The sequence below is a fragment of the Podarcis bocagei genome (genome assembly GCF_964188305.1).
Source record: "Podarcis bocagei genome assembly, chromosome: 6".
In the NCBI taxonomy this organism is placed as follows: Eukaryota; Metazoa; Chordata; class Lepidosauria; order Squamata; family Lacertidae; genus Podarcis; species Podarcis bocagei.
This window is the reverse complement of record NC_138130.1, coordinates 9,458,944-9,485,410: the sequence shown is the minus strand read 5'-3', so window position 1 is coordinate 9,485,410 and position 26,467 is coordinate 9,458,944. Positions and strand designations below refer to the sequence as shown.

The 26,467-nt window shown below is 42.2% G+C and overlaps 1 protein-coding gene across 1 annotated transcript; it reads left to right on the top strand.

Annotated features, from left to right (window-relative positions):
* Positions 1–123: 123 nt before the first annotated feature.
* On the top strand, positions 124–24,894 carry DIS3 (DIS3 homolog, exosome endoribonuclease and 3'-5' exoribonuclease). Its single transcript, XM_081198344.1, has 21 exons — positions 124–443; positions 3,371–3,528; positions 4,583–4,776; positions 5,567–5,640; positions 6,456–6,620; positions 7,356–7,526; positions 8,948–9,061; positions 9,146–9,283; positions 10,003–10,149; positions 11,200–11,316; positions 12,398–12,499; positions 13,154–13,218; positions 13,577–13,661; positions 14,367–14,494; positions 16,382–16,468; positions 17,126–17,282; positions 18,912–19,126; positions 20,959–21,127; positions 22,271–22,429; positions 22,966–23,088; positions 24,440–24,894. Exons 1-21 carry the CDS (start codon positions 186–188, stop codon positions 24,524–24,526), a joined length of 2,913 nt encoding a protein of 970 aa, XP_081054470.1. The 5' UTR covers positions 124–185; the 3' UTR covers positions 24,527–24,894.
* Positions 24,895–26,467: the final 1,573 nt, after the last annotated feature.

Below are 26,467 nucleotides of genomic sequence, written 5' to 3'. Positions count from 1 at the left end.
AAGAGCGGCGGCGAATTAGAGAGAGGATTTGCCTAGAGCGGCTCCCTCGCTCGCTACGGTGGCCGACGGCGGCCGCTGCTGGGCGGAAGCGTGCTCTCGCGTCGCCGGATGCGAGGGCTGCGCGGTGCATTGTGGGAGCAGCGCCGTGGCCGGCGGTTCCCTCACGGTTCCTTCGGCGGGACGAGATGCTGACCTCGCGCACGTTCCTCAAGCGCACGCGGGGCGGCGCCGTCCTGAAGGTGGTGCGCGAGCACTACCTGCGCGACGACATCTCGTGCGGGGCGGCCGCCTGCGCGCTCTGCGGCGGAGGAGGAGGAGGAGGAGCGGCGGAGGAGGCCGGCGGCGAGCAGCGGCCCCTGGAAGCTCAGCCCTGCGGGGCCGCCAGCAGCCTCTGCCCGGAGCCGCACTACCTGCTGCTCGACACCAACGTGCTGCTGCACCAGGTAATGGGCTTCTCAGGCGCGGGTCCCCAGCGGTTGCCGGACTGCAACTCCCAGTGTCGTGAGCCAGAAAATAGCAGCTTGTCTCCTGAGTTAAGCCAATAAAACTCAGAAACAGGAGGAGTTAGGAGGGCACCGCTGTTTATTGCAAAGCAATGGGTTACGGTCGGATCCTTCCTGCCCGGTGGTCCAGGCTTCTTGTTGTTGTTGTTTAGTCGTGTCCGACCCTTCTTGACCCCCTGGGGTCTTGACAGATCCGCCCCGTGTTTTGCAGTCCCAAGCAGAAAGCAGAAATAGAAGGTATACTGCATTCCTAGCGGTCATTCCTAGCAGGCTAACTATCACACTGAGCTGTGTTTGGTTTGGTAACTCACAAGTTGTGCAGGCCTAGTATTACAGCAGTTCATGCCCGGAGGGCATTTCGCAAGGCCATATCCAGCCCTTGCCAAGGATTTTTTGTTGTTGTTTAGTCGTGTCCGACTCTTCGTGACCCCATGGACCAGAGCACGCCAGGCCCTCCTGTCTTCCACTGCCTCCCACAGTTTGGTCAAACAAATGCTGGTAGCTTCCCCTTCTCCTTGTGCCCTCCTTCTTTCCCAACATCAGGGTCATTTCCAGGGAGTCTTCTCTTCTCATGAAGTGGCCAAAGTATTGGAGCCTCAGCTTCAGGATCTGTCCTTCCAGTGAGCACTCAGGGCTGATTTCCTTCAGAATGGATAGGTTTGATCTTCTTGCAGTCCATGGGACTTCCAAGAGTCTCCTCCAGCACCATAAATCAAAAGCATCAATTCTTTGGTGATCAGCCTTCTTTATGGTCCAGCTCTCACTTCCATACATCACTACTGGGAAAACCATAGCTTTAACCACAGTGGTGCCTCGCAAGACAAAAAGAATCCGTTCTGTGATTCTCTTCATCTAGCGGTTTTTTCGTCTTGCGAAGCAAGCCCATTGACGGATTAGCGCTTTTAGCGGCTTATCTGCTGATTGGATCAGCGGCTTAGAAAAAGGGGGGGGGAAGGGAAAAAAACCGCAGGAACTTGCAAGGCATTGTCGAAGCAAGCCCATAGGAAATTCGTTTTGCGAAGCACCTCCAAAACGGAAAACCCTTTCGTCTAGCGGGTTTTCCGTCTTGCGAGGCATTTGTCTTGCAGGGCACCACTGTATACGGACCTTTGTTGGCAAGGTGATGTCTGATAAAATTTCAAACAAAGCATTTCAATTTTCTCCTAATCATATACACCATTACCTCAATTCATGTATAATACACGTGTGAAATAAGCACTGGCAATTTCTGCTGAATAAGTTCTGATTCCCACCGTCTTCTGTTACATTGTTTTAGTATGCATGTTGGGAACCTGTGCTGCTACCACTACTACTACTACTAATAATACCTTTATTGTCAATGTGCAACCTGTGCACAATGAAATTCACCAAATGGTGTAGCCATTTGCACCATGTAGCAACTTATGTTCTAGCTTTGAGCTGTATCTTTGTGATTAACATCTTAGCTGTATTTCTTCCCCAATGGCGGGGGAGGGGGGCAACTTTCAAAACCATCAGTTTCATAAAGTAACAGGCTACCATATTTTCTCTATTAGAAGCACACTCAAGGATTTACAGGGGTACACATTATCACATTTATTGTGGCCCTTTGGGCCACTGTCACACCATCGTCTCTTGCTGGCTGGGGTCAGGGGTGATGAGAGTTGTAGTACACCAACAGCTGGCGGGGGGGGGGAAATCTCATCAAGGGTGGAATGTGCTGCCCTTGGCAGAGCCGGCTGAACATGTGAGGCGGGATGAAGCAGTTGTCTCGCATGGTGGAAGCTTAAGGGGAGGGGACACCGTGAGCACCGTGCTCAGCCTCACCCCACAGGAAAGCGGTGGTGGCTCCTGGCCAGCATTCGAAAATCACCAGCCTCATTCTGCATCCTGACTCTCGGCCCCCTTGCAGCTGAGTGAAGGTGCCAGGATGGCTCCTGATGTGTCCACCATGTGGAGGTGCATGCCTCCCTGGGGATCCTCTGATCTGGACTGTTTCCACACACTAGTGATGCATCCCAGAAAATTCTAGCTGTCATATTTTATCTGCATGATTGGAACAAATTTCAGGTACAGTGGTGCCCTGCAAGACGAATGCCTCGCAAGATGGAAAACTCGCCAGACGAAAGAGTTTTCCGTTTTGGAGGTGCTTCGCAAAACGAATTTCCTATGGGCTTGCTTTGCAAGACGACAATGTCTTGCGAGTTCCTGCTGGTTTTTTCCCCCTTTCCCCCCCCCTTTTTCTAAGCCGCTAAGCTGCTTATCAGCTGATCCGATCAGCAGATAAGCCACTAAAAGGCACTAATCCGCTAATCCGTCAATGGGCTTGCTTCGCAAAACGAAAAACCGCTAGACGAAGAGAATCGCTAGACCTTGCGAGGCACCACTGTACTGTAAAGTCATATTGAAAAAAACAGGACTTTCGAGCCAAAAAATGGCAAGTACGCATTCTGTTTTGTAATCTTGGTTTAAGGAGCGATTTGGCTCCTAGCTTATATACCTGAGTTTCTAACACTGCTTCTGGCGACATCTTGGCCGGGCCCACCATCCTTTTGTGGGTTCTGCCATGCAGCCCAGGTAAAGGGAGGGTGAGCAGCGGCTTCCCAATTCATTTCAGCCAGTGAAACAGTACAGGCTACCTTTGCTGCCCTGGATGATTTTAACAGGTCTTCTCTTGAGCAGAAGTTATTTGGATGCAAACCCATTCTTGCCTCTTGGTACAAAAGGACAAGACCTGGGCTGAGTGGCCCTTTAGTGTGCCTTGAGTTTACATTTGTGTCCTTTTGTTTTAAAGAAGTTCTTCTTCCAAATGGCTGCAATCATGAAATATCTGTTGGTGGTTGCTAAATATTATGAGAATTTACTCACATGGTTTGCTTTCTTTCCAGATTGATATACTAGAAGATCCTGTTATTAGAAATGTGATCATTCCTCAGACGGTCTTGCAGGAAGTAAGAAGGCGGAGCGCTCCAGTATACAAACGAATAAGAGATGTGTTAGCAAATACTGAAAAACATTTCTATTCTTTCACTAACGAGCATCATAAGTAAGCACGAGAAGTAGTAAGCTATGCCATTCTTCACTGCTTTATTCATTACTAACAGATACATTCGATATATACAAATAGTCTGTTTAGTTTCAGGTTGTATTTTTATGAAATTGATTGTTTTTGTACTTGGAAAATTTAAAAATATAACTCTCATAGCAAGCTCTATCAAGATGAGTACTGTTAGGATCCAGAGGATCTCCAGCAGAACTGGGAGGCTGAGCTATGCTGACTAACTCTCTCATCCTTGGCTCAGCTGGAGTCTCTTCCATCCTGGCTGAGCCAAGATTGGCGAATGTTAAAGTGACATAAGTCCTGAAACAGGGTGCAATGGGTGTGGGATCAGAGAGTGCAGGCGGGGACTTAGGCTGGATCAGCCACGTGGCCTGGCAACCCATTGTTAGTGAAGCTGGCAAAAAGGGTGCTGTAACTGAAACCCTATTTTAAAGGTTTGTTTTCCTTCCGCCAGTGTTGAGCTGGCTGAGCCAGCAGTAGCCCTGCTCCTAAATAGAGTTTGGACCTGGTATAACTGGATGCTTGCTTGCTTTATGTCATCTTAATGTGTATATGATTGTTTCCTAAATAGTATAGAAATGCTTTAAAATAAATAGCTAAATTTGGATGAAGTTACTGAAAACAGCACAGTGCATGATGGGATTGTGTGTGTGCTGCCTTTGCATTATTAACCCACCTCACCCCTAGCCATATATATACATTTAATTAATAATAATAATAACTAGCATATATCTGCATACCACCTTGTTTGGAGGACTGTTTTACAGATTCCATTTCAACTGGAATTTTGGTTGGAGATAGGTGTGTGTGTGTGTGTGTGTGTGTATATATATATATATATATATATATATATATATATGTGTGTGTGTGTGTGGACCTCTTGCGCAAAGGCTTCCTATATATTGCAGGCTCAGATATATAGTTAGCCCTACAATGCACCGAGGGCCTGTGGGCACCAGAGGGTTTTGTGTGGTTTATACTGTAAATGGATAATTTTTAAATGAATAACTGGATTGTTGGTTTGCTTTTTGGTCTCCAGAGAAACATACATAGAACAGGAACAAGGAGAAAATGCTAACGACCGTAATGACAGAGCCATCAGAATAGCAGTGAAATGGTATAATGAGCATCTGAAGGGATTGCAGGACGAAGATAGGATAAGAGTTATCTTGCTCACCAATGACAGAAAAAATAAAGAGAAAGCTGTGGAAGAGGGAATTACTGCTTATACATGTAAGTCCAGGCATTGATGAAAAGCCATATAGTTCTGCTATAAGAAAAGGAGCCTTGTGGTAAAATGTGCTGGTAGAAAACCTAGAATGGACTTATTCTGGAGGAAAGATGTCAGAAAACAGATTTCTCCTGGACTGTGCTCCAGCACACGAGATCAGTGGGCTTGGGAGTACTTCATTATTCATAACCTGGCAGATTTTTTTCAGCCTGCCCATAGGTAGTTCTGCTTCTGTGAGTTTCTCAGCAAGTGATTTCCTCTGCAAAATGCACTCCTATATTGCCCTGTCATCTGCACGTCTCATCTCAGAAAGGCAGAATGAGACGTCTGCAACCACCTTGCTCAGTGTGTCCTCCCAGCACTTGTTGAAGGGAGCTGGGGAGACCCGGTGGAGTTGTTGCTGGATAAAAATTATGGGGGAAAGTGTTCCTTGTTATTAATGGAATGTTTGATACAGTAGTGGGGCAGTATTTAATTTCCAAAAAGAAGGGATGTGCAGGATTTTTGGTAAAACAGTTGTGGTTGGGGCAGAACAGATTGTACTTAGTGGAAAGATTATTTGCATGCCTAGGAGCATGTATACCATATTCCATTCAGTTAGTAGAAATAATTCTTGCTATCAAGCCCAGACATAATTTGTGGAGCCCACATGTTAGTCTCACCATCCAAACCGAAGATTTGCTGCTGTAGAAAACAATATTTTGCACCAGTTTAATATTTAATAGCTTTGTAAATTAGTATTGCTTGTCCTATGATTTTTGTTGCATAAATGTATTTTTATTTTATTGGTAGGTGAAGAATACATAAAGAGCTTGATAGCCAATCCTGAACTTGTGGATCGACTTGCTTGCATAAATGATGAAGCGGTATGTTTCACCCTTCTGAGTAGATGTCTCTGGAACAAGAAAGATTTCTAGTATAACTTTAGTATTGTAGAAAATATATCATTGAGTCTTGTGGAAATGTTTTCTTCTCAAGTTTATTCGAGAAATGTTGAATAGAATGTGGGACTCCATCATTCTTTGCACTGTTCAGCAGTGGTCTCCATTTTTCTTTGGTGTTCCTGTGATGTGGCAAGAAGCAGAAGAGAGGATTCGAAAGATTGCAAATTCGGATAGATTGGCAAAGAACCACTTCCAAACTCATGGCAACAACAAAACTATAGTTGCATCATAAATATCACCACCAGTCTTGCCCATGAAGATCTAGCCCTAAAAATCATCAGCTTAGGTGAATCACTCATATTTGGTATTTGAGGGGGCTGAGAAGGACATCTTCACTCTATGGAAACAAGTTGAGGGTCAGGGATCTGGTGAAAGATCCAGCTGGTTCAGATGTAGTGTTAGGTGCACGAGTTGTGACAAGCCTTTGGCTTACGTACTCTTCCTGTCCTTTCACATGTAAGAGGAAGAGATTGAAAACTTCCACTTTCAGTTTTAAAATAAAATTCTCCTTTATGCCTGACATCAGGGAATATTTAGCTCTGGATGTTTAGCTCCGTGAAATCAAACCATTTTTTATTATTGTTTTATGGAGAAGTTCAATGGTTTAAAAACCTGAAGAAGATGCTTCTTGTAACCTACTCTTGGTACATGGAGTAACACTAAACCATGGTTTAGATTATGTCCAAACCAGCCTACTGACTCTAACTGTTTCTTGTATCTGCATCTGGCTCTTACAGAACGAAATAGAAAATGGAAGGATCATTTTCTCTGAGCATCTTCCACTCAGCAAACTGCAGCAGGGTATCAAGTCTGGTCTTTACCTTCAAGGAACCTTCAGAGCTAACAGAGATAATTACCTTGAAGCTACAGTTTGGGTTCACGGTGATGGGGATGAGAGAGAGGTTTGTCTGATGCACGATTGCCTGTGAAATCCTTCACTGGGAAAAGGTGCAATTGTTTTATATATGAATACTCTTTCGATTTTTTGCATAATTGAAATGAAGGTGGGTTGATAGGATGAGGTAAGGGATCATTTTTAAACTCTTGTGAATTTACCTGTCAGCTGCAATTCGAGAACTGTCTACTAGACACTGATTCACACTAAAATAAGTGGGGCTTCAGAATAAGCGCATTCAGGCTCATGCTGAAATGCTACATCAAAACTGTTTAAGTTTTATAGTTAAGTGTTGCGTCTGCATAGCGAAGAATGTTGTAAAAACAGATTTCCCACTTCTGGTTTGCAAGCCAATCAGCGGGTCGTACCGACATTTTTCTATTGAAGCTTAACCATGGTTGAAGCTCAACCATGGCTTCACTGTACATTTGGGATCTTAATCCTAATTGAGCTTTGTTCACTTAATTCTGGTTAATTTTTACATTTGCACTGGGCCACTGAATAAAGCTAGGAGATGTAACTCTGACTGTAGTGGCCAGTCTGCAATTAGCAATGGGTCAATGCACATTTACCTCTCCAGGCCTTTTCTGGAACCTATCCAGCCCCTCTCTTGGGAGACTCCCAAGGCACATGGATAACCAAGTTTACAGCTGGGAATCCCTCTACTATTTTTATGGGATAATATATGATTTTATAAGGATACTATTATCCTTAAAACTGATTGTTTGCTTGATGCTTACAGGTAATAATACAAGGGCTTAGAAATTTAAATCGTGCGGTGCATGAAGACATCGTAGCTGTGGAGCTGTTATCTAAAGATGCCTGGGTTGCACCATCCTCTGTGGTCTTGCTTGATGAGGCGGGTCAGGATGAAGAGGATGATGTGGAAAAAGAAGAACAGAAGGAAAACAGTGTATGACATGAACATGCCAGGTTTCTCTATTCTTCCGCACTTGGCTCTTATTATCGCAATGAAATCTGACTGTTTTCATCAGTGTGTACATCTTAATTCATTTGGCAGTCAGTTATTTGGATGCATGTGTCCTGTGACTCCATGCATGCATTGGAAAAAAAAGGTGCAAAAGTTAGCATTCTCAGAATTCCATCTTAAATTTTCAAAAGCAGCATTCCAGCTAGAAAAATTAGGGCTGCCATACGTCCGGGAATCAAACTGTCAAAATGTCGTCCAGGCGGATTTTCTCTGAATTGGCAAATGTAGGGTTGCGATATTCCCAAAAGTGAAAATCAGCCAAAGTTGTTCACCTTTCCCCCTGCCGACATTTGGAAATATAGCAACCCTAGAAGATTGGTCTTGAAAACATGGGCAATGCTTGATGGAATCTTCAAATTTAGCTGGAGCTTCAGAAGATTTTTCTGAGGCCAAGGGGCCAAGGGGTAGGGCCTCTGCATACACAGTGGGGTAGTGATAACTTTTGAAGTGCCCCCCCTTCATGGTGCCCCCCCATAGCCACATCTCCATGGAGTGTCCAAAAATGACATGCCAACATACAAAAACAAAGTAAGGTGTATGCTTGCACACACACACACAACTCTCTATTCCTTGACCAGAAGCTATTTCCTTCCTTGATTCAAACTCAGAGCAAGAAATAAAAGTGATCCATAGAAGAGCATGTCTGGAAACTGAACATACAGATTGAATGGGAGAATGACCCTGCTCTGAAAAAAAGTCTTTAAGAGTTGCCCTTCCCTGAGTTTACCCTTCTCTTCCACACAGGGTAATTCATACAACTCCCTAGGACTGGCAGGTGCTGAGTTAATGAGAAAAAACGAGAGTACTTTTGGATATTTTATTTATTTCCATGCTTTTTTAGTTGCAGAATATAGTTTTTCATGGTATAGATTTTGGTCTAGAATAGTCCAGAATGTTATTTTCTTCTTCTGCTCCTAGTCTTGGAAAGGCAGAAGGAGCTCCAAAAGCTCATGCGGAATCTTAAACTTCTTTTGACGTTTTAAATTTCCATCCACACACTTTCAAGGGATCTGTGTGGCTATAAATGCTAGAAACTTGCCTTTTTATTTTATTGTAATTTGTTTTCCTGATTGAAACGCAAGTTATCAGAATGCTTAATAAGTAAGCAAAACAAAATCCTGTGGTTGTATAGAATTACACAAGCCAGCCTGGCTTGTGAATGAATCGTTACAGTATTCTATTCAGAATGCTTTAAGGGAAGTTTATGTCAAAGAGTAGTTCAAATGATGTCATAATATGGGGTGTGACCTGGAACATTCTTACCACTACAGCATGCTAGGTTGGGGAACCTGGTTGTTTATATAATTGCAGTTTATATTTATTATATATGTTTTTAAACCTAGCTGAAGACCTCTGGGAACAAGAGTATGCTGCGCCCGACCGGCAGAGTTGTGGGCATCATAAAAAGAAACTGGAGGCCTTTTTGTGGCATGCTCTCTAAGTCCCAAATAAAAGAGGTAAGAGCAACGGTTGCGGAATACTTTCTTCACTACCTGAATTCCCTAATTTCAATAAAAGCCATTCCCCCTCCTTCCTAACAGGCAAGGCGACATTTATTTACACCAGCTGATCGCAGAATCCCTCGAATCCGAATAGAAACAAGACAGGCTTCAACGCTTGAAGGGCAAAGAATAATCGTTGCTATTGATGGCTGGCCTAGGACTTCGAGATATCCTAATGTAAGTCTGAAAGGAAACTGACTGCCTCTGAAGATTTAACCAATCAACCTGATAACCAAACTGTTGCAAAAGGAAGACACAAGAGGTTAACTTGAACTACTTTTGTTGTATATACTGGTAGGCAGTGTGTGGCCAGAAAGGCATTTACCATAATTTATCCTATTTACAAAATTATTTAAGCCTTGTGACTGTGGTCACCAAGTCTGTGATAGAACCTGTTTTTGCTCATATCCTGATTCAGAAACACACAAGCTGATCTACTTAAATAAGTGCTCGATCCGATGTATGCCTACTTGGGAACACCGTATTTTTCGCTCTATAAGACGCACCAGACCACAAGACGCACCTAGTTTTTGGAGGAGGAAAACAAGAAAAAAAAATATTCTGAATCTCAGAAGCCAGAACAGCAAGAGGGATCGCTGCGCAGTGAAAGCAGCAATCCCTTTTGCTGTTCTGGCTTCTGGGGTAGCTGCGCAGCCTGCATTCACTCCATAAGACGCACACACACTTCCCCTTACTTTTTAGGAGGGAAAAAGTGAGACTTATAGAGCAAAAAATAGGGGAATTCTTACTGAATGTAGTGAGAATTTCACATGCCAAGTACGTTGCACATCAGATTGCTACCTACAATAATATTTATTTTTAATTGTCTTTAATATTAATATTTTTTTCAAAACGGCATTGTTTCATAATATTAATGAAGACCTGTATTGGTTTAGGGTCATTTTGTAAAGAATTTAGGAACAGCTGGAGATAAGGAGACTGAGACTGAAGTCCTGTTGCTTGAACATGATGTTCCCCACCAAGCTTTCTCCCAAGCGGTTCTTAGCTTCCTGCCCAAGATGCCCTGGAGCATTACTGACCAGGTACAGTAAGCACTGATAATGTTCAGAAGTGCTAATTGGTTAACATCACCATAGGTTTGCAATGCAATTTGTGCTGCAGCGGCAGCAATGATTAATAATGGAAATAGAAAAGTGATTATTCAGATTCACTTCCATAATAATGAGGGATTTTAAACTCTTGGGTTTTTTTAAAACCTCTGCCTCCCTTCAAACATTGATTCTACTCGTTGCACTTTAGTTGTCTCAAGCTGACAGAAAATAGCCGCTAAGTTTCTCCAAGGTGATTGAAACCTCATCAAAGTCAATTTCAGACTGTTTCTTTTATGAAATTAAAATGAACTGTATGTGCAGAGTATCCTTAACTATGGATATCAACTGTCTACAGCTTTCCTACAAACTTATTGCAAAGCAGTTGTCATTTCAGGAGGCAATTCTCCCTTTTAAAACAGTTTCTTTAAACTGTTAATCTTCCAAGTAGCATTGGATTGCATCAGTTTTATTAGAAATTGTATTTATTTGTGTTCTGCATAGTAAGATGGCATATTTCCTGCTCTCTCTTGTATTGATTGGCCTTTCATCTTCAGATAATAATAATAATAATAATAATAATAATAATAATAATAATAATAATAATAATAATAATAATTTGTTATTTGTACCCCGCCCATCTGGCTGGGCTTCCCCAGCCACTCTGGGCGGCTTCCAAAATATATATATATTAAAATACTCTAATACATCAAACATTAAAAGCTTCCCTAAACAGGTGTTTTTTTTAATTACGTGTGCTCTTCTCTTTCTAGTAACATCCTGTATACCTTCTTCCTTATGTGACCAGTTTATGCTTCTGAAAAACTGGCTGTGGTTTATGTATGCCAAAATAAGTTCATAGTCTTTTGTGCTGCAAGCTTCCGTGCTGTTTTTGCTGCATCACAAAAGGGATCATTCCAAGGTTACTTAATTATCAAGCTTTATAATTAAGCAGTTTCTTCAGTACGGTGAACTTTTTTTTTCATAATTATTATAACAGTCTGTAGTAGTTTATAAAATGTTTGTTGGAAAACAAAATTTCAGGATATGAAGTTGAGAGAGGACTTGAGGCATTTGTGTGTATGCAGCGTGGATCCCCCTGGGTGTACTGATATTGACGATGCATTGCACTGTAGAAAGCTGGAAAATGGAAATCTAGAGGTAAGTCAAATGTTAGGTGAAGGCTGGCATGCATTTTTGCCTGTATATCTAAGTTATCCTTTAGGTCTTGAACATTTTGCTTTCTGCCTTTGAGGGTAGGAGAATAAAAGAACCCAAAACCAGAGGAAAAGGCTTATTGCTCTGTAAGAAGCAGTTACGCAGACAGTTTCTTCCATTATAAATCTATTTATTATGCTCAGGTTTGTGGATTACATTCAGGTATGCTTTCATTCTGTTCTATGAACTATGAACACTCTTCAGCTACAGTACTACAGCCAGTTACACACATAGTGTATTTGAAGGCAGGCTTGTGTGAATAAATGTAGGGATGCTGCTGTATACTCACTGTGCTTGTGCCCAGGGTGTTTCAGTTCCTGGTTTTCTAGTTCCACACTTAAACTCTGAAGTTCTATGCACAATTGAAGTCAACTTACTTCTGAGTAGATAATTCATAGGCTTATACTGTTTGATTTATAGGGGCACGGGTGGCACTGTGGTCTAAACCACTGAGCCTCTTGGGCTTGCCGATCGGAAGGTCGGCGATTCGAATCCCCACGATAGGGTGAGCTCCCGTTTCTCTGTCCCAGCTTCTGCCAACCTAGCAGTTCAAAAGCACACCAGTGCAAGTAGATAAATAGGTACCACCGTGGCAGGAAGGTAAACAGTGTTTCCATGCACTCTGGCTTCCATCGTGGTGTTCCATTGTGCCAAAGTGGTTTAGTCATGCTGGCCACATGACCTGGAAAGCTGTCTGTGAATAAACACCACCTCCCTCGGCCTGAAGTGAGATGAGCGCCACACCCCATAGTCGCCTTTGACTGGACTTAATCATCCAGCGGTCCTTTACCTTTTCCTTTTTTACTGTTTGATTTCTTCTGAAGCATGTGCCGCTGCACTGTTATTGACAAGTTTAGCAACAAAACATCTCTCTAATGACTTCAAGAAACATGGAAAGTTAAAAGTAAAGGGTTATATAGTACGCAGCAGAGCTGTTTATGTTTTTGACTGATGGCTTGAGGTAGCGAGAAGTTTCATAAAATGCTGACTTTTGAAAATTCTGAATAACCTCTTTATTTACTAGGTTGGTGTACACATAGCAGATGTCAGCCATTTTATTCGTCCGGGAAATGCCCTGGACCAGGAATCTGCAAAAAGGGGCACAACTGTGTATCTGTGTGAAAAGGTATATTTTCCTGTTTGTATTTATTTACCCTTCAGGTGGCATTTTAATTCCCTTTATTGGTTTCTTCCAGACATGAAATGCATTATATTTCTGAAGCTAACCAATCATACTATTGAATAACAGTTTCCCTGTAAAAGAATTAACCAAAAATCAGCAGTTGCTGGGATCCCAAGGGTAGAGAACTGACCAAACCACAACCTTGGTTGAGTCAAAATTGCGTGAAAAGCATTGTCTATTGTACTTTCATCACGATAAGACTTTCCTTTTGACTGGATTTTAACCTGACATTGGGTGACCCTTTTTGCCTACAGAAGCTCATTTCAAAGGGCTATTTTTTAAGGCTTCGACATCATTCAGAAGCGCCATTCAGAGCACAGGGCAAGAGAGGGCTTTTTTGAGAGGATCTTCCAATAGCTTCATAACCTCCTCTCGTTCTCTCTTGCCCTGCACTTTGAAAGGGGCTTTGAAGGAACCATATCCAGGGCTTGGTTGAAAAATAGGAAATGTAATGTGAGAAAGCTAGCATTTGATTAACAACATATCCTTGATCAAATTAACAACATGAGTACAGTTCTATAGATGTACACTATGTCACTATATATGATTCTTTTTGGTCATAAATAACCATAGTCATCTTTTTGTGTGTTTTTGCAGAGGATTGATATGGTTCCAGAGCTGCTCAGTTCAAACTTGTGTTCGTTGAGGTCCAATGTTGACAGGTGGATACAGTTTTTAGATATTTAAGAATAACTTCTCTTCTGTAAACAGAAAACAATTCTGTTTACAGAACGGGTCTTTCCACATCTCTGTTCTCACTATGATGTCCTGCACTCTCCAAGGATCCATTTCACAAGGGTTGTGGGATCCTCCTGAACAGGACGTCATGGGGAGCCAGGGTTGGGGGGGCTGCAGCAAGAAGCGGGGGGTGGGGGGTGGAATGTTCCATGGAAACTGCAGAGGAGGGAGCAGGGTTCCCTGAGCAGAAGTGTCATCTTCTCAGGCAAGAACACCCTAGGATCAAAGACAGCTGCAAGTAAATTTTCCTGTTTCATCAGCAACTTCTTACTCCTTTCCTAGGCTTGCATTTTCCTGTATATGGGAAATGAATCACAATGCTGAAATCTTGAAAACTAGATTTACAAAAAGTGTAATTAATTCCAAGGTAAGGTTCACATTTATTTCGAACGTTTAACAACAAATGCTGAATTGTGCCATTTTGAACTCCTGCTTTATATTGGGGCATTGAATATGTTTACACATAAGACGGTAAAAATGGGAGAGTTCCAAGTTTATTTACCTGATATATATACTGTCCAGTCCAGATAATGTGAGTGGCTCAAATCACGTTGGTTGTTTCTTCAGCAATAGATCTGGACAAAGCTAAATCATACTTAGAGTAGACTTAAATGGATTTAAGTTGACTGATTTCAGTCGGTCTACTTGAGTGTGACTTAACATTGGATATTACTTACAATCTAAACTACATTTTGCTTTGTTTGGCACCCTGAAAAATATTCTTCATTCGCTTATTTGTATATTGAAATGTGTATGTTACTTTTACATCCAGAGGTGGTGAACAAAAAGGCAATGAAAATACAATTACGATTCAGTAAAGGAAATATAAATGAGCTTGATACATGCCACAAAAAGACAAGAGTAGCAGACAAGATAGATCAAAATCAATAGCAGAGCCTGTTGTCTATGCATTCAGAGTCAGTGCTGTAAAAGCAGTGAAGGTTGCCCAGTTCAAACTTTCATCAGAAATAGATTTTTGAATAATGTCACATTGAGATGGGGTTCTCTTAGGAATCATTACTACTGCCCTTATGTTGATTGCATCTCTTTTATAATATATTTCTGTCCAAAGGCTTCCCTTACATATGCTGAGGCACAAATGAAAATAGATTCTTCCAGCCTGAATGATGACATTACTTCTAGTCTGCGTGGACTAAATAAACTAGCCAAAATTCTTAAGAAGCGTCGGATAGATAACGGGTAAGTAGTTCTTACTGCAGGTCTTCTGCACAGCTTTTCATTCATGTGGAGTCACTATGACCCAATACAGCCACTTAGCATTTGCTAGAGAAGATCTTCGTTGTCTGCCCTAAAGAAAACAACCGCAGATAAGATAGCACAGTAGTTTTCATACTGCTCTGAAATTGCACAGAGCATGTGTTTCTTAATAACATGTGTTTCTTAATAACAAGATCAGGTTTATTTGAAAGACTGGTTAACCATGACCACCATGACACCCTGCAACTTGCAGCAGTCCCAAATATGAGTGCTTGGTGCATTTATAAAGCCAATTTCAGATGGGCCTCAGGGTTCCCATCTTCCTGCACCCCCGAGCTGTGGCATAGCCTGTTCGTTGGACCCATCCCAGCGCCAGGAACTCCTTGCATGCTGAATAAAGATTACCAATAAACAAAAGAAGTTTGGCGTGAGCGGAGGTGGGAAAGAATGCCTCCCTTCTCTGAGGGGAGAGGGACAGAGAAGGTGTTGAAGGAAATTAGAAAGTGAAGTGAAAGATTAATGATAACAACAACAACAATCCTGTGTGGTATCCAGTGCTGTCATTCCACTTGCCAGCTGACCCCTGCACACCTTCAAAATCTGCAGAGGGCGAGGAGAGGAAGGGGACCTCCCACTGACTAATACAGAGATGCTGAGACACAAAACATCCAGAACAAATGGCTGAATTTAGCATGAAGAAAAGTGAGCTCTGGGACTCCTTGCCACAAGGAAAATAATAATAATAATAATAATAATAATAATAATAATTATTATTATTATTATTATTATTATTATTATTATTATTATTATTATTATATTATTTATACCCCGCCCATCTGGCTGGGTTTCCCCAGCCACTCTGGGCGGCTTCCAAAAGAATATTAAAATACTATGATACATCAAACATTAAAAACTTCCCTAAACAGGGCTGCCTTCAGATGTCTTCTAAAAGTCTGGTAGTTGTTGTTCTCTTTGACATCTGGTGGGAGGGCGTTCCACAGGGAGGGCGCCACTACCGAGAAGGCCCTCTGCCTGGTTCCCTGTAACTTGGCCTCTCGCAGTGAGGGAACCGCCAGAAGGCCCTCGGCGCTGGACCTCAGTGTCCGGGTAGAACGATGGAGGTGGAGCCGCTCCTTCAGGTATACTGGACCGAGGCTGTTTAGGGCTTTAAAGGTCAGCACCAACACTTTGAATTGTGCTCGGAAACGTACTGGGAGCCAATGTAGGTCTTTCAAGACCGGTGTTATATGGTCTCGGCGGCCGTTCCCAGTCACCAGTCTGGCTGCTGCATTCTGGATTAGTTGTAGTTTCCGGGTCACCTTCAAAGGTAGCCCCACGTAGAGTGCATTGCAGTAGTCCAAGCGGGAGATAACCAGAGCATGCACCACACTGGCGAGGCAGTCCGCGGGCAGATAGGGTCTCAGCCTACGTATCAGATGGAGTTGGTACACAGCTGCCCTGGACACGGATTTAACCTGTGCCTCCATGGACAGCTGTGAGTCCAAAATGACTCCCAGGCTGCGCACCTGGTCCTTCAGGGGCACGGTTACCCCATTCAGGACCAGGGAATCCTAAACACCTGCCCGCCTCCTGTCCCCCAGAAACAGTACTTCTGTCTTGACAGGATTCAATCTCAATCTGTTTGCCGCCATCCATCCTCCAACCGCCTCCAGACACTCACACAGGACCGTCACCGCCTTCACTGGTTGCAACGAATGTTGCAACGAATATAGCAATTTCCAAAGATGGATTAAATATCAGTAGAAAATTGTAATTATTGCCATCATTTTCTACCAGTACCTTCAGATTCTTGTGTGTATGATAGGCTCTGTAAAATATTTTACTATTCTCATATCTATTACTTTCTAGGGCTTTAACTCTCTCTTCACCTGAAGTTCGTTTCCACATGGATAGTGAAACCCACGATCCTATTGATTTACAGACAAAGGAGCTCAAGTACGTTTTATCTCCTGTTTTCACTGCAGTCCCAATTATTTGTTCACAAGTGCGCCGTAATGGAAGTATGACGTGCACAGTGCAGCTCTCCACACCAGAGACCACTTCAAAATATCAAAGCAGTCGACAGTATATGTTGCATACCGTCAAGATAAATAACAGAATGTGGACTGCTTATGAATATGTTATAGTACGCTTCTGTTTAGAGCGTTCAGATAAAAGGTTGTTCTGTGGAAAAGTTGGGATGGTTGGAAAATTGTGAACATGGACTTAATGATAATGTTATTATTTTTGTTTGCTTACAGAGAACCATTAGTGTGTGTGGCACTTTACAATATAACCAAGCAATAAATCTAAATTTTATAAGCTATAGTCTACATCTTCTAAATGTGCACATCTAATTTTGGCTACACAAGCAATGTGCTGAACAGAGCTGGTAGCTGAGCCTGTCCACTAGAACAAACACACTCCAGAGTGCATCAAAACTGACATTAGGTCACAGGGACAGGGAGCAGTGTCTAAAGGGCATTTGTGTATCATGTATAAAATATGCAAGAGTGAATTCTTTGTGCTTCCCCAGAACAAACATATCAAATTTTAACTATCGCTTTCCATGACGGCATCTCTTCTTATAAGTGTAATATTTCCTGTTGACAGAGAAACCAACTCCATGGTTGAAGAGTTCATGTTGCTTGCTAACATCTCTGTGGCACAAAAGATCTATGATGAATTCTCAGAGCATGCCTTGCTAAGAAAGCATCCTGCTCCACCGCCATCAAATTATGACATCCTTGTGAAGGCTGCAAAGTCTAAGGCAAGTTATCAGTGCTTGGAATTGAATGGATCAAGGATCAAGTTCTTAACCGATAGTATACCGTATTTTTTGCTTTATAAGACTCACTTTTTCCCTCCTAAAAAGTAAGGGGAAATGTGTGTGTGCGTCTTATGGAGCGAATGCAGGCTGCGCAGCTATCCTAGAAGCCAGAACAGCAAGAGGGATTGCTGCTTTCACTGCGCAGCCATCCCTCTTGCTGTTCTGGCTTCTGAGATTCAGAATATTTTTTTTCTTGTTATCCTTCTCCAAAAACTAGGTGCGTCTTGTGCTCTGGTGCGTCTTATAGAACAAAAAATACGGTATTTATCTTTCAGATTTTAAGTGGGATCAGAATACCTCACGTGGAGTTGTATTCAGCATAGCGCTAAGGAAATTGTTCCATTGGCACACACATTTCTACTTTCCCTTCTGTTCCCTACCAACTGTTCTTGGGATTCTCCCGCTCCTCCAGAGCAGATCTGAGGAGGTCATGGAGAGATGGGAGGTCTCACCATACATACGGGCTTTTTTGTGAGACTTTGCAAAAAACAACAACTTTTGTGTCCGGATTTTCACTTTTTGAAATACGGCAATTTAATTGAGTTATTTAAAGGTGGCCCACGCTGATTCACACATGTACTAGGGCAACTTTGCAGACCCAAGACCCACTTCACATGCATTTGGGAACCCACTTAATTGTTTCACTGCATGGTGGTGCTGCTGTCTTGCAACCCTGTAAGGGGTTCTGACCCTCTTATTGAAGATCATTGTACTCTGGCTTTTCAAACCACAAAGTGTTTGTGCACTTCAATCCCAGGGCCACTCCTAAATATCCAGCCCATGGGTCAGTTCAGTCTTGACCCACCAGAGTTACCCATTTGGCCCGTTAGACCAAATTTGGGGGCAAGCCACGCTAACCCACTCTACACCTGAAGTCATTCAGATAAAGGGCAGGGCTTGGCCAAAAGGGTGGGGCTTCACCAAAGCCCACTTGCGCAACTTCCAAAGCACTCAGAAACAGTTGTCTGGAACCTTTGAAGTAATGTGCAAAACAAGTAAGAAGGATTTCCGCCCCCTCTCCACATTGGCAGCAAATCTTCTGACATCATTTGTGGCATCAGGTGATTGATAGATGGGCAGCCCCGCACACCTGTCGAATTTGGCTTGGGAGACAGATCCTGATAAAGATTAGCCCACAGAGTGGAAAACCATTCCCTGTCTGTTCTAGAATGTGGAGATAGTAAAAGGAGTTTGCTCCCTGTGTGCATAAGACAGTGCTTTGTATACTTGTGTAGGCCTCAGAGTCCTTGCCCTTTTGACATCTAAATTAAGTTCATGAGCACTTGATTTGTGTACAACAAAAGGATACGGCTTGGCCATCTGTTATTTCCCTTGGCTTTGAACCCCTGTTGAGAGCAGCCATATTGAGTCTTAAGTTTGTGAGTTGAACAGATGCTATTGCTGTTTATTTTTCATCTTGCATGTAGTCCTTTCCCTGAGGAGCTCAGGCTGTCATATGTCAGTTCCTTGGCCTGCATCAGCAAATGTGTTCAATAATGCATATTTAAACCATGGCAAAGTGTTGGGAAATATTGAAAGCGACTCCCCCCCCACTTCTTTTTTCTATAGGGTTTGGACATCAAAACTGACTCAGCAAAAGCCCTGGCTGATTCTCTTGACAGTGCGGAATCACCTTCTTTTCCTTACCTGAACACTCTGTTACGTATCTTGGCTACTCGCTGCATGATGCAAGCAGTTTACTTTTGCTCTGGAATGGACACCGATTTTCATCACTACGGCTTAGCCTCTCCTATATATACACATTTTACTTCACCCATCAGAAGGTACTCTCCATGAAATTTTGAAAGGGGAAAAAATGTGTGTGTTGCAGTCTGTTAAAAATATAGTTCGACAGTTGCCACATTCTACCAAATCACCCTAGGATAAATTACTTTCAGTGTTGCTTTCGTTAATTCAAATACTAAAGTTTTATTACAAATTGTGCAAATATGGCAAACTTTCCTACTGTCTTCTTGCTTTCTGTGTTTGCTTTGCATACCTTGGGACTGTCTTGCAGAATTTTGAACCGTTTATGCTTTTTTATTTTTGTTGAAAAAGGATAGAATAAATTTTGGCGAGGGAATCTTGATTGATGCAAAGGCCTTAAGAGCCTTTGAGCCTCCAGGGCTTATTGAATGCTGAGTATCTCAGCTGAGGGGGAGCAGAAGGAAGGAAGAATGGAGAGGAAAGAAAGGGGGTTGTCCTACTCAATTCCCATACCCTTTAAATTTATATTGAGTACGCATTTCTACAGTACTGATAGCAGTAGGATGAAAGCATAGGGAAACGCCGTCCAGATGTCTTGACAACTGTTGCATGAAGCATCTGCAATACAGGCAGAAATATCACAAGATGTATTAGGATGAAAAGAGCTTCATTGGTTCCGTACTGCCTGTGTCATTTATACACGCATACAAACGCCTACCCCATCAGACTTCAGGAAAAGACGCATGTGACTGTCTAATTCACATTCAGCCTCCAGCCCCGTAGGACTAGATCAAGCAGAAGCAGCCCCACCCCATAGCTGTGACTGCTTTCAAGGGGGACCTGTGTGAATACACAAAGGACAACCCCAGAATGTAGTTTATAAAAAGGCTAGACTTTCCTCAGCAGTCTTTTAGGAGAACAGGCCAGAAACCTTTGACGTCCCGCTTCATATACTGAAACGACACGGCATGTTTTATCGGAGAAATAGATGTAAGCAAGTTCTTCGAATCTGAAACTGCTTTGGTATTTCTACCTTTGGATTTTAACCTTCCACAAAATACAGAAATCAAATGTGCCATGTACTTTAAACGTGCACTATCAGATTTTTGCGCTGAGGTTAAGAAAATGCTCCTCCTTGCACTAAATGGAGAGTTTTTTGGGAGAAATGAATCTGGAAGTAAGATTTGAGTTGAGTGGACATGTTTCACGATCTATTTCCAGGGGGAAATCATGAATAGGAAAAGGGAAAATACTCCCTCCTCTTTTCACACTTCAGTACAGTGGTACCTTGGGTTAAGTACTTAATTCGTTCTGGAGGTCCGTTCTTAATCTGAAACTGTTCTTAACCTGAAGCACCACTTTAGCTAATGGGGGCCTCCTGCTGCCGCCGCGCCGCCGGAGCACAATTTCTGTTCTTATCCTGAAGCAAAGTTCTTAACCTGACGCACTATTTCTGGGTTAGCGGAGTGTGTAACCTGAAGCGTATGTAACCTGAAGCGTATGTAACCCGAGGTACCACTGTATCTCCCCCCCCCCCAATAAAGCAATATAGTACTCAGGTTTGGGATTGGCAGCAGGCCCCAAACCTGAGCATATTGCATAACAGAGGAAGATTTCAGGATAGCGAGAAAGGAAAAAGTCCTCTCCACCAGCCCTGAACAGGGTTTCTTTTCCAGGCAAGCTTAAGCCCTGAAGAGAGACACTCCTGTGAGGAGCAACTGATACTCTGCAAGGTTTTTATTTGCACACCTTTGCTTTTCCTTCATTGCTTATAGTTTACAAGTGAACTACTGCATAAGATGCGAGCTGCAAAACCTGAATGTTTAACAAGGGTTTCTGTGCACCTGAAACAAACGGCGGTTGGCTCTTGCTTGTGGTCAGTGACGAATGTTTTCTTCTTTCATTGCAGGTATGCTGATATTATAGTACATCGGCTGCTGGCTGTGGCCATAGGGGCGGACAGCACTTATCCTGACCTCACAGATAAACATAAATTGGCAGATTTGTGCAAGAATCTAAATTACAGGCATAAAATGGCTCAGTATGCTCAGAGGGCTTCGGTTGCCTTCCACACTCAGGTGAATGTTTGTCTTTTTCTTCCACAAAGCATTTGGGAACAAAAGAGCGCTGGAGCACTGGCTGCTTCACCTTGATGTTGTGATTTTTAAATGGCTTTATATTGTTTGCAGTCTTGGGGGATTCTTGAGTCAAAAGATGAGTTAAAATGAACTCCACCCCACAAAGAACTATGTCCTCTTCTTCCCGTTGATCATACCTGCTTAGTTTCAGCAAAGTGCCAGCAATTGGGGGATGGGTCGTTTGGAAGCTCTCTCGTTGCGACAGTTTAGGCAGTGCATCATAATGAATAATATTGTGTTGTGAACAAACAGGAAACTTGGGAATTTGAAGCTGCTGTTGGTCTGATGGCTATATTTACATTGTGAATCTTTAGAACTTTGGAGAAGCATGCTTTTGAAGAATGATCCAGCCCAAGTCAAGATAACTTGTCCCCTTAATTTTGGCAGAGGAGAGAATTAAGCATGCATTTAACTCTGCCATAGATATCTGAGGAACTGAAATGGTCTTAAATTTGAATAGATTATATTTTCCATAGTGCCTGCAATATTCTTTCTTTCCCCCCCTGAAAACTTAAGAGTGTTGTGTAAAAAGACGGTTCATTTCTATTTCTTATACATATTCAAAACTGCCCAGAGTCCCCGCCTTTCTGTGTAGGACTCTGCAGTCGTGTTGGTTGTTTCAGAAGTGAGTGGAAGGACAGTGTGGTCAGTCATTTGCTAGAGAAAGAAGAGCTGCTAGGAAGTGCATACATTTGCATCCATATGCCTCCCCCCCCCCCTCATACACACATCTCAGCATATTCAATGCCAGGAAGAAAAACACCACTGGTTTATCTATTCAATATAAAATTCAAAGTATTTGTCTAAGCACTTTGGAAGGGAGTGGGATTAATTAATGACTTCATCTGGGTGCTGCCTTTCACTGTAGAAGAAACCTCCTTCTTTTCTTCTAGGGTTTCAGTGAAGATAATAATTTATTATCATTATTATTAAATATCATTTATTTATTTATTTATTTATTTATTTATTATATTTATACAAATTAAGTAAACAAATATAAATATTTTGCCTGGCACCTAAAATGCATTATTATCTTTATTATAGTTAAACATCAAAAATGGTTTCAATTTCTCCCTACCATAGTTGTTTTTCAAAAACAAAGGCGTGGTGAATGAAGACGCGTATATCCTGTTTGTACGGAAAAACGCAATTGTCGTTCTGATTCCCAAATATGGCTTGGAAGGCACCGTCTTCTTTGAAGAAAAAGACAAGCCAAAACCAGCCCTTCTGTACAACGAGGAGGTAAGGCGTCTTAGTTTTTGTATGGGATCTTTTTAGTTGGGACATCACACAAAGCCCAGCTGCCACTTATGCAAAGCATGTTCAAAGTTTTAGACTGAATGTGGCATCAAAGTTGAAGCTGATTTTGAGAAACAGCAAAATCTAGAAACGCAGTAGGAACAACTCCCCACCACTAAGAAGCATTTCAAACTTAATAAGTTTAATGTGTGTTTTTGTAAGTTTAGCATTAGATATGTTACAAGGGAAACTGGTTTTAGGGCTGTGTGCGTGCTATTTGTGTGTGTTTCATTTTATGCATGCTTTGTTAAGCTGATTGAAGGAATGTAGATAGATTGCTCTGTTACAAGTGCAAATTACTTATATGCAGCTGTTGCTTTCCTTAGGGACTTGGTATAGTTTGCATATTTCCTGAAAGCCAAAGCTTTAAATACTTCAAATGTTATGCTTGAAATACTTTAAATGTTATTACTATTTATTATCCTTCAGTGTATCAATTCTGTATTGAACTGGGGGGGGGGGATATGTTCTGTTCTTAGATTCCCTCTCTCACTGTGGAAGGCACACCTTTCTATACATTCGACAAGGTTATAGTGAACATCATGTTAGATGCTTCCAATATTCAGCACCAGAAAATCCGTATGGCCCTGGTGGAGCCGAAGGTAGGTTACTGGCGTAGTAGCTGAAAGCAGTGTGGTGACATGGAGAAGTCAAAGCATTGCATATTGGTTTGAAGTTGATCTGAAAGCAAACTTTGAGACAGATTTGGAGGTTCCTTCTTGGATCAAAACACCTAGGAATACGTTACCTATTACTTTTCTTAAATGAGTTGGCATGGAGGAAGTATGGCACAAGCTGCCTTTTATTATTTTGACCTGGTGGGAAGGAACTAAGTTCCCACTGGAATTAAAAGGGAAAAACATGGGTGGTGGTTCAGTGCGATTTAAATCCAGCTGCTGCAGCTTCACTCACCAGCAAAGTGCCCATCAAATTGCTGGCTCATACATAAGTAGCAAGGATTTGTATATTCGAATGGCCGCTTGGAGGTATAGGATGTATCTGCATAGAAAAAACCACATTGCACTCCTATATAAAAAGACCTGTTGATAAGGGTCAGATGAGGTCACACAATTTTATCTCTGTGCAACAGCACTTTGCTTTCTCTAGTATAAGTTGAAATAGGTAAAATAAGTAAAGGACCCCTGACAGTTAAGTGGATATAGTGTTGTTCATTACTTTTTCCCATAGGAAAAAGTGTACTGGGGGTGAAAACTTACTGCCAGTCTCTTGTGACTCCCATTAAGAATCAAGCCGGTTCCTATCTGTATCGTGGGTTCTGTTTGTTGGTCACTAGAACAAGGTGGTCCAACTTTTCATACCAAGAGTACTTCGACATTGAACCCGTGGGATGCGCACTACCTTATCGGGCGGGGAGGGGGGGCAGGCTCTGGGAAGGAGGATGGAGGATTCTAGGATCCTGATGACTCCTTCCCAAAGCCCAGTGTCTCCCCCAGCTTTGGGAAGACAGCAGGAGGGCTGGGGTGGAGTGGGGAAGGCGAGGGCCAACAAAAAAGCCCTTAAGGGCCACATATTGGACCACTCTGCTCTCGAGTGTGCGTGTGGTGGGGAGAAATGGGGAACCGTTGTCTAGTTTTTCTTCACTGAATTGTGAATTATCCTACAGCAACTCTCGTACACCCCTGTTTAGGGTTTTAGAATATACATGTTGTGAAGCCGGGTGACAAGACTATTTCATTTTAAAAACTGATAGCATTCGGCTGGCTTTCAGCTAAACAGTTCTGCAAGCATGACTACTTTTCACTGTGCCATGTAACTTCTCCACTTTGATGCCCCCTAAATCTGCTCCGGAGGCTTGGGAAAACCCCAGAACACATTTTGCAGGTGTGCAGGACAAAGTTGTTCCATTGCACAGCTAAAAGTCCTACGCTAGCAGGGAATGGCTTGTGCTTTTCACACAAAGTAAACATTGTTAACCTTTTCCTTTTCTGTCAGGTACAAGGCATTAGTATTCCAAGCCAGGCCAAGCTACTAAGCAGCAAGAATGAACCAGAGAAAAAGAAGACAAAATTGGGAAAATAGCTTAATTTAGCCAAAAATAAATAGTTAATTTTACATCATATTGGATGTTTAAGACAAATGATATTTTATATACATTTACAAGCCACTTTTAAATAACTTTGTGTCGTTTAAACTTTTATTTTTATATGTTCCTGTTCATGTATTGTATTTAAAAGCACCACTTAAAAAACGAAGCTAAGCTTCTGGACATATTTAGGTGATTCTACAGAAGCAGCAAAGTAAAGAATATCTTTACAAGTTCCTGATTTAGAATTGTCTATATGTGCTGTGGTGTTTCAGACTTTTCAAAATAACATTTGCTAAAACTGTTCATGTACAAAATAATAATAATTAAAAGAGGAAGTAATGAACCATCTTTTGAACCTCAAGTGCATGTAGTATTTATTTTGGAAAAAAACATTTGCTGAGGGATATCCTGCTGGATACATACTTGTACATACTTGTCAACATTTTAAATACTGCCTCTGAATTACATACCTTGGTATTTCCTGTAAGTTGGGGAAATGTAGAGGTCTCTTCAGAATTGATTTAAGCTTCTAGCAGTGATTAGGGGAGCTGCCCTATTATCACAGAGGGATGGTTCAGGAAGCAGTGCATATTGCTTTTATTTGCTAAGGCAGAACTCATAAAGAGGACTGGAGATGGTAAAACTTGTATCCGGCTTGCACAGCCTATAGCTAGGTGGCTCCCTTCATAAATGTAGCAGTCAAACAGACATTTCCTGCACATAGAAGCGAGTGTGTTATGTAGAAGGCTGTGCCACAAGAGAAAAAATCTGGAAGGCATTTGCCAGTTGCATATACTTATCAAATTCTGCTAAAAGTGTTTAAAGTGTGGTTGCAAAAGACAAAACAGTAAATGGAAGGAACCTAATTTAGAACTAGGAAATGAAACCTTAGATCAAGCATGTTAGAGAACGATTTAAAAAGAATATGTAAAATTGGGGCATTAGTCTGAGAAGGAATAGAAATAAAAATCTACTGAATAGGAGAATTTAATGTTGGATGTCAGTAGAGCACTTACTGCTGAGATTCTAATCCATTCGAGTGTACAGTGGTACCTCGAGTTACATTCGCTTCAGGTTACAGACTCCGCTAATCCAGAAATAGTGCTTCAGGTTAAGAACTTTGCTTCAGGATGAGAACAGAAATTGTGCTCCGGCAGCGCAGCGGCAGCAGGAGGCCCCATTAGCTAAAGTGGTGCTTTAGGTTAAGAACAGTTTCAGATTAAGTACGGACCCCTGGAACGAATTAAGTACTTAACCCGAGGTACCACTGTACATCTTTATCAGACAACAGGGCCATGAGCTGGTAAAGTTCTTTTAAAAGCAAAATTTGTTGTCTACATTCAGAGTTCTGCACTAGGTTCAGTTAAATGTTTGTCCCTATCTCCATCTTGTGTCTCTGCAAAATTGAAAAAAATAAATGGAGGCCACAGGTGGCTTTTGCCTTGCGTTTATCTCAAAAATCCCTTCTGTGAATTCTGACACATTTGAATAAGCTATTGTTGCCAAAGCTGCTCAGGAATACATTAAGTTAGAGGTTGCCCTCTTCTCCCTGCTCCACTCCAAGAGGCTAGTTAGCACGATGGGAGTGCCCGAACCCATTAATCACGTTGAGATGCACCTCCTCTTTGGAGAGCCACAGGGAACTTTATTGGTTTGGTTTTTATAGTACACTTATGCCACAGGCCAGCAAACTTTTTTAGCAGGGGGCCCGGTCCACTGTCCCTCAGACCTTGTGGGGGGCCGGACGACATCTAATCCCATGATCCTTCCACGCAGAAGGGAATTTCCCTGACACTGACATTCGCAGGCTCTTAGTTTTGAGCTGTACTAAAATTAATTGTGAATTCTTGCTAAACCCTACTGACACCTTATCAGAGGGGTGCAGAGCTTACACTGCCAAAGTAGTTCGCCATTCTTGTTTTTCTTCCCATGCT

Excerpts from the sequence above, each read along its gene's own strand:
- DIS3 (XM_081198344.1), top strand. The coding sequence starts at position 186 with ATGCTGACCTCGCGCACGTTCCTCAAGCGCACGCGGGGCGGCGCCGTC. Across the intron at positions 4,777-5,566 it reads GGGAATTACTGCTTATACAT|GTGAAGAATACATAAAGAGC; the intron begins GTAAGTCCAGGC and ends TTTTATTGGTAG. Across the intron at positions 23,089-24,439 it reads TGGCCCTGGTGGAGCCGAAG|GTACAAGGCATTAGTATTCC; the intron begins GTAGGTTACTGG and ends CTTTTCTGTCAG.